This window comes from Eleginops maclovinus, chromosome 5, assembly GCF_036324505.1.
Source record: "Eleginops maclovinus isolate JMC-PN-2008 ecotype Puerto Natales chromosome 5, JC_Emac_rtc_rv5, whole genome shotgun sequence".
Lineage (NCBI taxonomy): Eukaryota > Metazoa > Chordata > Actinopteri > Perciformes > Eleginopidae > Eleginops > Eleginops maclovinus.
The window spans coordinates 5,203,962-5,218,941 of NC_086353.1; the positions used below are offsets into that span (position 1 = coordinate 5,203,962).

The 14,980-nt window shown below is 43.7% G+C and overlaps 1 protein-coding gene across 1 annotated transcript in view; it reads right to left on the reverse strand.

The window, feature by feature from the left end:
* bnc2 (basonuclin zinc finger protein 2) overlaps positions 1 to 14,980 on the reverse strand; it is a 147,322-nt gene that overhangs the window by 27,108 nt on the left and 105,234 nt on the right. Inside the window, exons 3-4 of the mRNA XM_063884712.1 lie at positions 3,589 to 3,691; positions 1,790 to 2,025 (exon numbers count right to left, since the gene is read on the reverse strand). Coding sequence (XP_063740782.1) covers positions 1,790 to 2,025; positions 3,589 to 3,691 — 339 coding nt within the window. The remainder of the gene's footprint in view (positions 1 to 1,789; positions 2,026 to 3,588; positions 3,692 to 14,980) is intronic.

The window sequence follows — 14,980 nt, forward strand, 5'->3', positions numbered from 1 at the left end:
TGGGAACAAACCCCTGACACAAAGCGTTGCCCGGAGGCTCCGGGAAGATGATTGAATTTCATAGCTACTTACAGGCTAATAGGTCCGTACAATGACTGCTTACTGTCCTTAAGTGACTGGCTGCTTCTCGCCGGGCACGGCCCCTTTGAAGCCCTTCTGAGGAGATCTAGAGGATTTAGGCAGTAGCGTGACATGAGGCTGAGCAGTTGAGCAACGGTGCTCCCACCAGCTGACTATTAGAGCCAGCTGATACAAACACAGACGCTGCGACTATGAGAACCACAGTTACTCAATGCAAGGCATTCTCATACTGCACATTTGGAGCCTTTAGTTACTTTCCCTCAGGGAGAATATTGAAATTAAATGCTGATAATATACAATATGTTCTGTACATTTGGAGCTTGTCTGTGTTTCATATTATTATACTTTAAGAGTATGTTTGGTTTTGGACTGTTAAAAAAAAAAAGTTATTGGAAGATGAGTTATAAGAAAAGCTGGGGCCTTTTTCATTTAAATGTAATACACCAACCAATAAACCATTAATCAGTTAAGCTAACAAATACAAAACTGATTTATTGGTATTGGAAATAATATTTTGTTACAATTATGAAAAAATGACTACAATTTGTTGGAATACAGCAAACTATTTATTTCAGAATTAAAAACATAATATATTAACTATATCAAAACAATTTATTAAAGTAGGTTTTTTGAGAGTATTACACCATATTATAATAAAATAAATATAAGAAGTTCAAATTAAATGTGAAATAAAAATATTAACTGAATTATTATGAATATTGTAAATTATATTAGTATTTTAGTTTAGATTTTGAGCTCTTTATATTTTTAATACGTATTTGTTATTAATCTTTAAAATCTTAAATTCTAACTCTAAACTGCATACAGTATTTTATTTTTTTAAATGTAGTTTAAAATAACAGTTTAAGTATTTATTAAATAAGTGTTTTTAATACTTAAAAAAAAAAAAATACTGGATCTATGAGCACCATGCACGCATGAAGCAGCTTCTCCTCACCATGCTGTTCCACTTCCACTGCCATATACGCATACAGATAAGCACATGTGCACACACACTGACACTCACACACATATTTATATATATATATATATATACACACTCGCACATACACACTAACCACATGCACATGTTCTCTTGCTCTTAACTAATTCATTCAGGAACACTTCGGTTTGGGTTTCAACACCGAAACCTCGGTACCTTTGATTGAGAAACGTGTCTGACTGCAATTATATGGGGGGGGGGGAATGGAGGGAAGGATGGATGGAGAGAGGAAACGCACTACAGTGGTTTTATAGTTTGCTGGCGTGACATTTTTCTCAGTTTTTTTTTTTTTTTTATCCCTTTCCTTTTTCCAGCGGAGGGACATAGTGTTGACAGGGCAGGAAAAGGGGGCAGACTGAAGTAGAAGTAACGGCAGGAAGAGTGTAAAGAAAATGGATGTGCAATGGGACTGAAGTGGCCAAGATTGTCACTATTGTGCTTGTGATCAATAACTCTCAAAATAATTGCAACGCTGGAGAGATTTGTAGATAGATTTGGTGAAAAAGAAATAGAAGTGATCACTGTGAACATTATCCCCACTTTCAAAAATCACAGAAGATTGCAGGGAAATCTAAAGGCACAAGAAGGGACACAGTCGTGATAGCAGAGAGTAAGTACCGCTAATATGTGATCTTGACATTTAAGCTAACTCTGTATGATGCTGTACATGTGTTGGGCTCTGTAGCATGCATGTTGGTCACTGACCTGCAGTATGTAGCCCCTGACGTAGTCTCGGAGGGTCCAGCCCAGGCCGTGCAGGATGTGCAGCACCTCTTCCTGCTTCAGCACGGAGAAGAGGCGGTCGAGCAGGATCTTGAGCCTGACCGGTACGGCCTGGGTGCCGTACAGCATCAGGCTGCTGATGTCGAACACCACGTTGGACTGTACGATCTCCACCTGGGTCGGGTGGTACAGATGCTGGGTGCTGAGCTTGTCCAGAGCTGTGTGAATCACCAGGTGACAAGGGGAGGAAGAAAATAAAAATACACACAGACAGGCCCGGTTAATGACTGTTATATTTCCTTCTCATCTCAAATCTTCCTTAGGAGGCTACCGCGCGGTCAGCACTAGCTGATAAGAACATATCAATAAGATAAAAGCATTGACATTGTTGTATTTATCTCCAACTCTTTCTATTTAATCTAATCTGTTGCTCTTTAAAATGTACGCCGCCCTCACATCTCCTTTTTGTATTTGCCTTTTCTGTCTCCCACTCAAACCAACCTTCATATATCCAGCCTGTTTTGTCTCAATCTAACACTTTCAGTTTTTGCTGCACTGACATTTTTCTTGCATTACTTCTTTTATCTTGTAAATTTATACCTAGTTAGGCTTGTGCTATGGACTATCATGTTGGTGGGGGCATTGTGAAGTTCAAAGGTCATCAGCCAAAGAAGAACATGCTATTTCCTGTATTTATTTGTATTCAACAAATCCACTGAAGAAGAGAAAACATATTAAATTAGCTGCCCTGCTTTTTTTCAACGCAAACTGATACTATGTGATAAATATATACTTAATATATACTATTTTCTCTGCAGGGTCTGTTCGGCTGCACACACAGACAAAAAACTTCAGCAATAGCAGTAACCTGTATGTTGCCTGAGGGGCGAAACTCGGGGCAGAAGAGTCGTATGGTTGTGAGTACAAGTGTTTTGTCATTGCTCTCGCTTCTCTGGCTGTCTGCGCGACACCTGGACAAATCTCTTTCTTCCCCTCCATCTCAATCCTTCTCTCTTCCCTTACCTCATACCTCCCTCTCTCCCTCCCCCCTTTCCCCTGCCTGTCTGGGCGACACCTGGTTGGGTCTCTCTCTGATCCTGGGACGGCTTTTTCCTGCTGACGAGCGCTTTGCCTGACAACACAGCGCAGCCAGACACGAACATAATAAAAAATGAAGAACTACTTGTCAGAGTCCCTGCCAATGCCGACATGAAATGAAAAGTGGGGGAGAGGAGAGATGGGCGCCTGACAGTTCAGAGGGAGAGATTAAAAAACAGTCAATGGGGTCCTGTGCGATCGCTGAAGGGCCCATGGCTCGCTCTTGTGCGGACGCAAGCCAAACAGGTGTTTTCTTTTTTCTTTTTTCCTCTCCTTATTCTCTTTGTACTTTTGCACCTCTTCTCCCTTTTTCCTAAATCTGCCTGAAAAACTCATGAGGTGTGGTCTCTTGCTTCTATATTAGTCTTGTGGTTTTTGCCCCTTTTTTATATTCATCAAAATTGCAAAAACAAGACTTTGAAAGCAGCCATAATATACAGAAGCAAAATCAAAACGAAAAGTATCTTCTTTTATTGAAAATGTATGAAAACACTTGGATTTTAGTGCACTGAAAAGCTGAAACACTGTTGTATATTTCTCTACACAGTGGAGAGTACTGATATGCAGCTCTCTTCTCACAACAGCAAAAGGAGGTAGTTATATGAGCATCAGTATCTAAATTAATATGTGTTTAAACCATTTTCCGATACACTCACCAGCACCCTAAAAAGGAAATCACTCACCGTGAGCTACCCAGCCGTGTTTGCACTGGTCACATGTGCGTAGGTGAATCTTCCCCGGCTGGAAACACTCGCATGTGCAGTTCACCAGTGTGCAGCGAATGGCCTGCAGAGACACAGGAGGGAAAAAAGACACAAACACGTCAATCACTGGCTGGAGTAGAGAGGAGAGGTGATCAAGCAAGGACTGAGAAAGAGCAGTTATCATAGCAGACATAAAAAAAATGTTCAGATGTTTCAGTAAAAAGAGACGATTGGCTTGTTTCAGCCACTGCCACAAAATTAACTCAGCCACCAAATTTCCAAATAACTTTCAAATGTGTGAATCTGCCCCCCTTACTGTAATTTCCCTGAGTTCATGAAAACCATCCAAGGACTTCCTTTCCTAAAAAACCCAGAAATCAAACTTGTTTTGACTGAGGCTCCATTACTCAACACTAAAGCTGCACTTAGTCTGACCCCGGAAAGCTTTTAGTAGTAAGAGGTTAAGTCTCCAGACTTTGAAGGGGGCAACTCGGTACAGTACAAAGCGTCATCTGCCTCGGCCTTCATAAAGGGCTGTTTAAAAACCTACAAAAATCCAGGTACATTTGGCAGGGAGGTCATTTGATCCCGTAGGATGTTTCACATTTCTTAAACAATAAAGAGATGTTACAGCAGGGGAGGAAATGTATGATATACACACAAATCCTCACAGATGAAAACAGCTCTATCACTCAAATGAGTGCAGCAGCTGCAAGTCGTACGTCAATGACTTGGAGAAAAAAGATGGGGAAAAAAAAGGATTACAAACATGAATCTTGATTGGCAGCACTTCAGTTTATCAGTCATGACTTTACATTATCAAGATGAATTGATGGATAAAGATAGTTTACATTTAAATATCACTTATGCATTTCTACACCCTAAACTGCATGGATCTACAGCCTTTGGTGCAGAAAACTTGCATATGGGAGGTAAAAGAAATATAGACATTTCACTCTTAAATCACGCTTATCTTTTCTTTAAATCAAATATTGTATTTATTTAGCTTTGACATGAAGTGTAAGTGAGTTGGCTGCTGATGTTAGAATAAAAAGTTAATAGCATGGTATAATAAACAGCAATTCCACACGATAATAATAATTTATTTTACGTTGGGCACATACGCTGTTGAGTCAGTGCCGAATGCCTGAAGGGTTGTAAAGAAAAGAAAATATTTCAGGAATTTGGGAGGAAATTGGCTGTAGTGTACAAAGTGACTGCTGTGAGAAGCTGCCTATTTATTTTGACAGGAAAACCCTAATGATCTAGTACCGAGGAAACTTGTCAGGTTTTATCTCCAGAGATACATGTGGGTCTGTCAGAGACGGACGGAAACACCATTGTCCTCACACCGAAGCACTACTTATCAAAGCATGAAACTTTATGAATTTACAGTCCTCACATTGTCTTGCTGTAAATCTTATAAGGCAGCGGTGTGACAATAATGTGACACAGACATGCACATACAGGGTCGTAGGTTGGAGTCCATGTCTGGGCTCCGCGTCACTATGTCAGATCAGCACTTTAAGATAGAAAAAGATCAGCCTTTTCGTCACACAGCTGATGTCGATGCACGATCCTTGAGGACAGAAAATGTGTGCTCTTTACTTAGGTGCACCAGTATTGACTTGAGTGCTCCTTCTGTGTTTAACAGCAGGAAATAACATTACCTAGTCTGTGGATTAGACCAATATCCTGTAACTCAGGATATAAAACTAAGCTTAATCTACTAAGGGACCACAAAATCTAACACAATCCCCCCCTTGCTCGCCCTAAAGTGTCGTAAACCAGATTAGTAACCAGAGGTGTCAAAGTGAACACAGGCTTATCGGGATTAAACGCAAAATTACACCACTTCTTACCCTGTCACTTCGCTGTTTCACACTGGAAAGTCAGGAGAAGGAGATTATTTGCACCATTTTTAAGCTCTCCAGGTGCGGGCACGGCAATCCTCACCGTGTGTGAGGATTACACGCCATGTGTCAGTCGGAGTGTACATACATTATGCCCTGAGCTTACGTTCCTATCCCGAGCAACGTGCAACGAGAGAGTGCAGCGTTCCCCTCAAGGACAAGTATTCAGCGGACATGGCTGTCAATGTACATTCATTGACTGTTGATGGGGTCAACTCTGGGACCTTTCAGATACAGGATAGACCCAGAAAGCTGATTTATAATGCTGTTCTTCACTTTCACATGCAGCATTCTACTATAGGTCGTTGCAATGTTGGGACAAGGCATACACATGTCACCAGATCTTTAATTATTAACTTGAATTGTAAGAAAACTGTTGTGGTAACTCTCTCCAAGAATGTAAACTTTTAATCATGTTTTTCAGTTGATTGATAGAAAATTCTGAAGAATTATATAAATTGTGCAGTCAGTACCAATGCACAAATTTCACTGATCCCAGTTTCTTGAATGTGGATATTCACCATTGGACAGTCAACATTTTGGATTATAAAAACGTAGGAAATTTGCGAATGATAGTGTCTGTTTGCTTTTTATACACTTTATAGAGAAGATACAGTACCTTTTATTGTGCATATAGTCAACACATACATTGGTAATTGGAATAATTTGATTTGCATCTTGTGGCACACTTCTTGGCCACTTTTGTCAATGTCTTTGTCGTTACCTCGTGATCCCTTGGCAGATGTTTTTGCCACAGCAGCTTTTCCCTTTTTATAAGAAAAGATTTAGCAAACTCTATTATTCAGTACCCAAATTTAGCACAGTGTTGTCACACAAAACAACACTTTACTAATTATCTCCCCGTGCGGCAACGCTGAGAGCAGCAGACGGAAATAAACAATTGGAAATATCAAATGCACCTCTGCTGTTTACGAGCTGGGGCCTGACAGCTGACAAGATAGTTAAGGGGCGTCTAATACGGCAATTAGAGCGTGCCACTGTCTGCGGGGCTGCTGCTGTGACAAGGCGCCCTCTAATCACTGACTTATTACGCTGGCTAGCAGCACCTCTCATATCTGGCCCATTAAGCAGACAGCAGCATTAAGAAGCATTAAAGCAGCAAGCCCCCCTCAACTGAAGAGGCACTGATGGGGAAAAAAGGAAAGGGAGACGATTTACTGTGCCTGTTATTTCTCAGGATTCATTGTTCCAAATTCACGTGTGAGAAGAGTAACACGAGGTGTTTGTGATATGACGGCATCAACATTGATCCTACGCAATAGGATGAAAGATTACAGACTGATTACAGAGATTTTTAAAAAGAGGCAACTGACGGATGTGTCAAGGATGGCCGTCAAAGGCAACATCATGGAGGATGTGAAGTTGTGTGTGGCTTGTCAGAGGAAACAAGAATATTATAACTTCTTCACATCACACACCGAAGAGCTCTGCTTCTGTGGCCACTATGTATCTGTGCTGCATTTTTGGCCGACGTTTAACCTGTGTATGGCCTGGGTTGGGTCAGGGACAAGCTTGGGCCCGGATCCCAGCGCTACACTCGCACATATTTGTCACAGCAGGCGGGGGAGGAGGCTGTGTTATCTGAGGCCCGGCCAGATACACAGCATTAGTCACTGTGCTAACGTCTCGCCAGGGTTTCCTCTTTGGCTCGCAACGAAAGAGGACGACGGTGAGGAAAAGCACATGAGGGGTGTGTGTGAGCGATTGTGTGTGAGACTTTGTAGATCATTTGAGCAGCTAGGAACTGAAAGCTGCTAGCAAGTGAACAAGAAAATCCCGCAATGCTGTAGCTATTACACACAGACCACAGTCGACACTCTCACACAGCTGCCGTATTACCGCTACGGTCAACAACTTAACCTCGCTGCGTTCAGAGAGCATCGTTTTCGGCCCTTATCTGGCTCAAGAGTGTGTGTCTCACTGCTGGGTTTTGTTTAGCTGGAGACTTGATGTTTCATGGATGTTTTGCTTGGCTCGCAGTCCCTGTCCCAGCCCAATTGTATAAACACTAACAGGCAGCAATGGCCAGCATCAGACTGGGGAGGACTCTCAATTAAAAGACTGTTAGTGGGACAGATGGACTGAAGAACTGTAGGAAAGAAGAGCAGAAGAACAAGATGGATTCAGCCTGGACTCTTGTAGTCTGGTCACAAGAGGATTTTCAACAGGCTGGGAGAGACGGGAAACATGGCTTGGAATATGCAAACGAGTCCAATCCTTAACCAAGCAGCACATGTAGAGGTCAACAAAGACACAGCTTTAGCCATTACAAGGCATATGGAGTCATATTACTGATGAAGAAAACAAACTAAAATCCTGTGCAACTGTTTTACTACATTGTCATATTTTAAGGTTGACACATGCCACGGAAAACACCACTGAAACACCACCAGAACATGTCATCCTCTCTGTTTCCTCCCTTGACAGAGTACAATGGAAAGCAAACACGGACAGCTGCTGGATGCTGCTCGGGTATTGTTCCTCCTACTTTAATTGAAACCTTTACCATGTTCAACACACAGCCACAGACCACATTTCTTGTTTGGTGAGTTAAGCAAAGCCGAGATTTAAATGAAAACCGTGTGTGTGTGTGTGTGTGTGTGTGTGTGTGTGTGTGTGTGTGTGTGTGTGTGTGTGTGTGTGTGTGTGTGTGTGTGTGTGTGTGTGTGTGTGTGTGTGTGTGTGTGTGTGTGTGTGTGTGTGTGTGTGTGTGTGTGTGTGTGTGTGTGTGTGTGTGTGTGTGTGTGTGTGTGTGTGTGTGTGTACGCACGCTTCGGCTTTGCAGCAGCAGCTTCAGATTTAGATTTGTCTCTGCTTAGGGTCACTGTAAAACACTGGGAGCATCTTGTCCTCTCTTCCACCCACAAGATATTATCTCATCCATGAGTTAGCTGCTGAAATGCTGTCAATTTCCTGCCAGAAATGTGCAGCCAACGTGTGTAGGAAAAGAGGCACAGCAGCTTTGCGTGTCATAAAACGAGGCTCTGGCTCCGTCGGAGAGATCAGGACTTCACAATGTCCATATTGGAAACAGGTGACAAATAAAACACGCCGAATGAAGAAAGTCTTTGTAGTCAGACACAGCACTCCACAAAATACAGGGGAGCAAATACCTCATGCCAAGGCTAATTTTTGCTTGTTTGATTTTGTCCATTGGATTTTATTTGAAACAGAGTTTTCTTTGCCTTACAAAGTGCTACAAAATAAACAGCGATTAATCATTTGTGCATTGACATCAGCGTAAAACTGTGATACTGCGCATGGGGAAACTCTTGTTTACAGGAAAGACGGGAGGCTTTGCTCTGAAATCCCCACAGTGTAAGGCCCGTCCTCCATGTCACTTCTGGTTTTGAGCCCAGCGGCTTGCAGTCGCAGAGCCAGAGGTCCCTGTCCTTTGTGCAGCTGTGCGTCTGGGCTTTGACACGGGGCAGAGCGACCAGAGCTATGCTAATGGGAACCAAATGGGGCGTGAGTCCCCGGTGGATTACAGAAGGAGAAGAGAAGCATGTGTTTTCATGTATTCATGCAGAGACCTGGGACCCCTCTCTTTTCTCCCTTTCTTCCTTCTCCATTCTTTAAGTCAAACAAATAGAAGCAGCTATGTCTGTTGTTTGCACGCACCCTTTACTAAAGCTCTTTTTGAATTGGCAGATTTTGACATGAGTGAGTGTGTCTCACATCTGATCAAATGTATACAAGAAGTTATTACAGTGTTTGTATTTAGCGCTTATTAAAGGCACGTTAGTAACTCATTGCGATCTACTTACAGAGTAGACTAATGTTCCAAAGTGCCAAATTTGAAATTAATTTGGAAATTAAGTGAGCAAGGTAAATAAACTTTAACCAATGAATGGGGAACAATAAAGTGAACACACATTTCAGATGTTTGGCAGTGCCTCTCAGTCTCGTTGCACTTCACCTGCTGTTACTGCACAAATATTTTGTCTTGATGGAGTCATGTTATGTCCTGCTGACCCAAAGAATGAGGGGTTATACTTCAGAGCCAATGTGGCAGAAGTGACCGAAAATATAAATCTTGTTCCAATGTAATCAGGTTTCTGCTGAGAGATAAAGTCAAAGACATTCAAAATGTTTTCCCCTAACTTCTTGTGAACACATGCAAATTACGGTGCAGCCTTCAACTAATGATTACATTTCAATACAGCCGTCATTGATAAGAATCACTAATCAGGAACACACGTTCATAACTGGACAAACTAAACAACTGAACAGTGAGTGATGATTTCGGTCATCCTTCGTCGTTCCAGATGGCGTCCAGTTCCAACTCTGACCACAGGTCCAGTTCTGGCTTTTTTTTATGTTCGTCAGCTGTCAGAGGTGACTCACGCTCTGCACTCCTTCACACACACACACACACACACACACACACACACACACACACACACACACACACACACACACACACACACACACACACACACACACACACACACACACACACACACACACACACAGAAACACCCATGTTATTACTCCACAATCCCAATAAGCACAATTTCTGCATCCAACATTCCTGCGTCTTCTTTGTGGTTTGACACAGTCACAGAAAGTAAATCTCCCCCATCACAAGCACCGCCCCGAAACATTTGAAATTGGAACAATGACGAAACTCTCAGCCAGACTCACTCGCATGATAGATAGCCCTGCGTGTACTTCAGGACAGTCATGCTTGTTTATGAAGTGGACGGAAAAAGGACCCAGCTGGCTTTGATATTGTGAAACAGTGAGAGTGAGAGAGAGAATCATATCTGGACCAGAAACACAAGCCTGTGATCTGGCTATCATATGCCATGCTCTCAGTGAGCACAGCCTGTGTAGGTGGAGCGCTGTACCACACTGCTAACACTGGACTGCACTGTCAGTTCAAATACCCGAGCATCAAGGGAGCAGCAGTTCCTCCCATCTTTTGTGTAGACAGCAGGTCCAGGCACAGGCCCACAGTCCAGGCCCCTGGCCCCCTCTCAGCTCTCCTCAAAGCTTTTCCCCAGCCAGAGATCAAACCATCTGCCCAGTGACAGACTCCGGGGTCCACTGACACAAGGCCAGGTTCAAAGAAGGGTGCTAGGGGAGTCAGGGAGGGGATGCAGGGAGAGAAAGAAAGAGAACGAAGGGAAAGATGGTGAGCAAAAAAAAAGGAAGAGAAGTGAGGTAGCAAGGGAGCAGTGGGGTGAGTTTGAGGGGGGGGTATTAGGGCAAGCTGGTGTATCGGGAAGGTGGGGAAGAGCCATTGCGGCAAAGGTGGAGGAGGCAGAGGAAAGCTAATGAGTGGAGGTTGAGAAAATGCTGGGCATATGATATCAGGCTACTAAAGTTTCTCGTTTATGACGTTTAAATATGCATTTAACTGCATATGCTAAAATACGGTGTTGGTGAAACAATTTAAACCTAAAAGCTAAGTTAAAGATGCTCAACGTTTACAGTTAGTTTACGAGAGACACTGTATACACTTGTATAAATGGATTGCTTTAACCACATTTGTTTTTGAAGATGGCTGGCCCAAGAAAAATCACTTTTAAGAGAAATCAATAATCCAAATTAACACCTTATTTTGTGCAGTTGGATTTTCTGCTTTAGAAATAAAATAAAAACACTGCAAGTTGTGAAGTGTTGTTGAGAGCCACACTTCCTTATCACTGGCCATTGTTTGGCATCAAAGGAAGCAAATGAAAGAGCCTGTTGTCTTCAATGCGTAATAGATCTGCTCTGACCTTCGGCCTATCAGAGGGAGCGACTTCAGCCAGATAAGGACAACTCCCTGTCAGACCTGACACCTGCACTCGATGCCCAACTGATCCTCCCCACCGAATGCGAATATCAACGTGAAGGCCAGCGCTGTAACAACACTGACCTGACCACACGGTTCAACCAGACACATGTTTGCGAGCGGAGAAAAGAGGAAGGATAGTGAAAGGGGACAGAAGAAAAGTGGGAGGATTTGTGGAGGGGTGGGTTGGGGAGAGAAGATGACAAGCATCGTCTGCTCTTTACTCCCCTCCCCGTGTCCACCCTAACACAAACAGAAAGTATTAGTCAGAGCCCAGACATATTGCCGACCCCATTCTGCGAGGGGACATCTCCATGGCGATTATTGGTTGGCGTGGGCGACAGTACACACACTCACACACGCATGCGGTGCGGGCTTGAAAACAGCGTGACGACAGGAGACAAGCGCTGCTGAGACTCCCCCAAATTGACATTTAGTCATCACACTAGTCTACAGGGTGGGACTCTACCTCCTGAACTAGCGCCCACACACTCTCCCACATTCCCTTTCATACACACACACAGACACACACAGACTCAGTGAATTCCCCTACTCAAACTAGCTCGCAGCCAGAGAAATCTTGGAAGAGTTCCTAGATGCAATCTTGCCAATAGCTCTTTATTTTCTTTGACCATTTTTAATGTAAAAACTGCCGCACTAATTGTGTGTAAGCAATCGTCAAATTATGTCTATGTGTTTTTTCAAGTAAACCGAACACTACTGTAGACAGGTTGGCTAGTTTTCAAGACACACGACCAGGCAATAATATTTGTTTCTTTCCTCAGAGTTTTGTTCAAACAGTGTGTCAGCACCGTGGTTTACTTGTAAACACCTGAGCCTGCACACACAACAGCTGCAGAAATACAAAACTATTTATAAACTATGCTGAACCAGGGAAAAATGCTGAATGCAGATTATTTGCGACCAAGTGCGATCCACTAACATTTTAAAATATCACAAAAAAAGTGTCAGAGCAACAAGAAATCAATGCCCAGATTGTTGTTATTTACAGATTTGGGTAATCATTTACCTCAGCCAGCATAGTGAGAAGACTGCTCCTGCTTCAGTTTTGTAGTTCCCGCTTTAGATACATCACTCCAAGAAAGAAATGGCCACTTTTATTAGTATGTTCAGTCTCAAATGACACAAGAAAAGAGGACTCAAACAGAGATACAGACAGAGAGGGGAGGGGGAGGAAGAGAGAGTGTTTAACCAATGGCTTCATTACTGCAGTGACAAGTGTGTCACTCCCAAAGCCACACAATGAGAAGTGAGGAGTGTCTTTGGACAACTTTATCTCGTGTGTGTGTGTGTGTGTGTGTGTGTGTGTGTGTGTGTGTGTGTGTGTGTGTGTGTGTGTGTGTGTGTGTGTGTGTGTGTGTGTGTGTGTGTGTGTGTGTGTGTGTGTGTGTGTGTGTGTGTGTGTGTGTGTGTGTGTGTGTGTGTGTGTGTGTGTGTGTGTGTGTGTGTGTGTGTGTGTGTCAGCAAGAGAGGGAGGGAGACGGCAAACCAAAGAAAAGTCCATCTGGCTGTCTTAGTCTTTATCTGTCTTACAAAGTTCATAGATATAGGGGCTGAAGTGGCGGCTAGACGCTGTTGCAGAGTCACAGGTCACAAAGAAGACACACAGCAGCTCCAATAGGAGGTGGGAGAAAAGAAAGAAAGAAAGAAACTCTCAACTGCGTGACGAAAGCAGCGCCAAGCCGTGGTGATTGCCATTCTGCAATCGACCTGACCAAATTGCAAACTCCCTCTCAGGACCCTCTAAGTCCGCTTCATTTGGCTAAAGCCGGAGTCCTTATTTCTGCAATTATAAAGCTATTGACTAATTCGACATATGTTAGCGTGTCTTCCAGTGCGTGAGTGCTGGTGTGCCGTTGACTCATTAACTTTGACAAATTGTGACAGACTTTTTTATTGCCACCCAATCATGAGAAACAAGACTGTGGCAGAGGAGTTAATGAGTGGCATGTTTCTCTCTCTCCCCCCCCCCCCACCTCCTCACTCTCTCCAACCCTTCTACTTAGATTCCTACACCCCCAAATCCCCCTCACCCCTCCATATTTATAATTTTACCACATCCTAACAATAACACTCAGCACAAAACACGCGGGCCCGGCCTAATGAATCTCATGCCTTTACCACGGTAAAATGGCCTGTAAGTATTACCAGCTGCGACACTCTCCTTCTTTCTCTCCCTCCTTGGCAGTGGCATTGAGCTTGGGAGCGCAGGGGTGGGTGGGTGGGTGTTAGGGGATTCAGGGAGAGGGGCAGGCAGACACATCTGAGTGCAGCTGGACCAGGGAGAGAGAGGTGGGGGATGAGGGGGAGAAAGACCGCAAGCCTCGGTGTTTCCAGCTGCCTTTCTCAGGGGCTCGGTTTTCTCTCCCTCCTCTTGGTTTTTCGCAAGGCCCTTCTGGTCCCAGCTTACTTGAAAAATCACAAACACACACACACACACACACACACACACACACACACACACACACACACACACACACATCACATGCACGCACGCCCTGATCCACCTCCCCTCGATCCCTCACTTTCGGCCATCTTTGTTTGGACAGGGCTCAGGAGTTCCAGAAAAGCTCTCTCAGATGTGCTGAAGTAAGGGAAAAACAAAACAAACTGGCCCTTACACACACACACACACACACACACACACACACACACACACACACACACACACACACACACACACACACACACACACACACACACACACACACACACACACACACTCAAAATCTATGTGAATGCGCAGACACCAACAAGTACTTTGCGCTGACACATAACACTGCGTAGGAAGAAAAGTTCACACACACTCCCACACAACACACACACACACACACACACACACACAAACACACAAAAACACACACATACATGAACAATTTCATGTGTGAGAGCCAAAATACCAGCTTCAACCGGAGAACAAATTTGCAAAGACACGAAAAAAAAAGTGGCATACATTTTTCTCCATGGAGGTACGCAGTCTACTGTTGAATCCATGCATTATTTTACTGTGTGTGTGTGTGTGTGTGTGTGTGTGTGTGTGTGTGTGTGTGTGTGTGTGTGTGTGTGTGTGTGTGTGTGTGTGTGTGTGTGTGTGTGTGTGTGTGTGTGTGTGTGTGTGTGTGTGTGTGTGTGTGTGTGTGTGTGTGTGTGTGTGTGTGTGTGTGTGTGTGTGTGTCCCAATCCAGGATCACAGCACCGGGGCAGGCCTGAAGCATACCTCGACATGTGTTACCTCTTTGTAATATTGACTTTGTTATAGCTATACGAGTGGGAGAGTCGAGCCAAGAGCCCGGGCCATGCAGTAGTGGGGCCCCTGAGTTCGCTGGAAAACAAATACCCGAACGAGCCGTGAAAATAGAAAACACAGCACCACAATAGCAATGTATAAAAACAGATTCAAGTAAACTATAAAACGCCCCCCACTCCTGGCTTTGACCTTTTACATTTTCACTCTCTAAATTAGGAATATTATTTGTCTGATTTCATTTGTGCAGCGTGTTGCTTACAAAGCTGTGGGATTTGGCAATTGAGCGCGTCTTGGCCTGGCTTCTCGTCTCAGCATGTGTACTGGACCAACTGTAGAAGTCGAAAATCCTCTTTCTCTAAAGCCTCGACTCACTATAATTTCCTT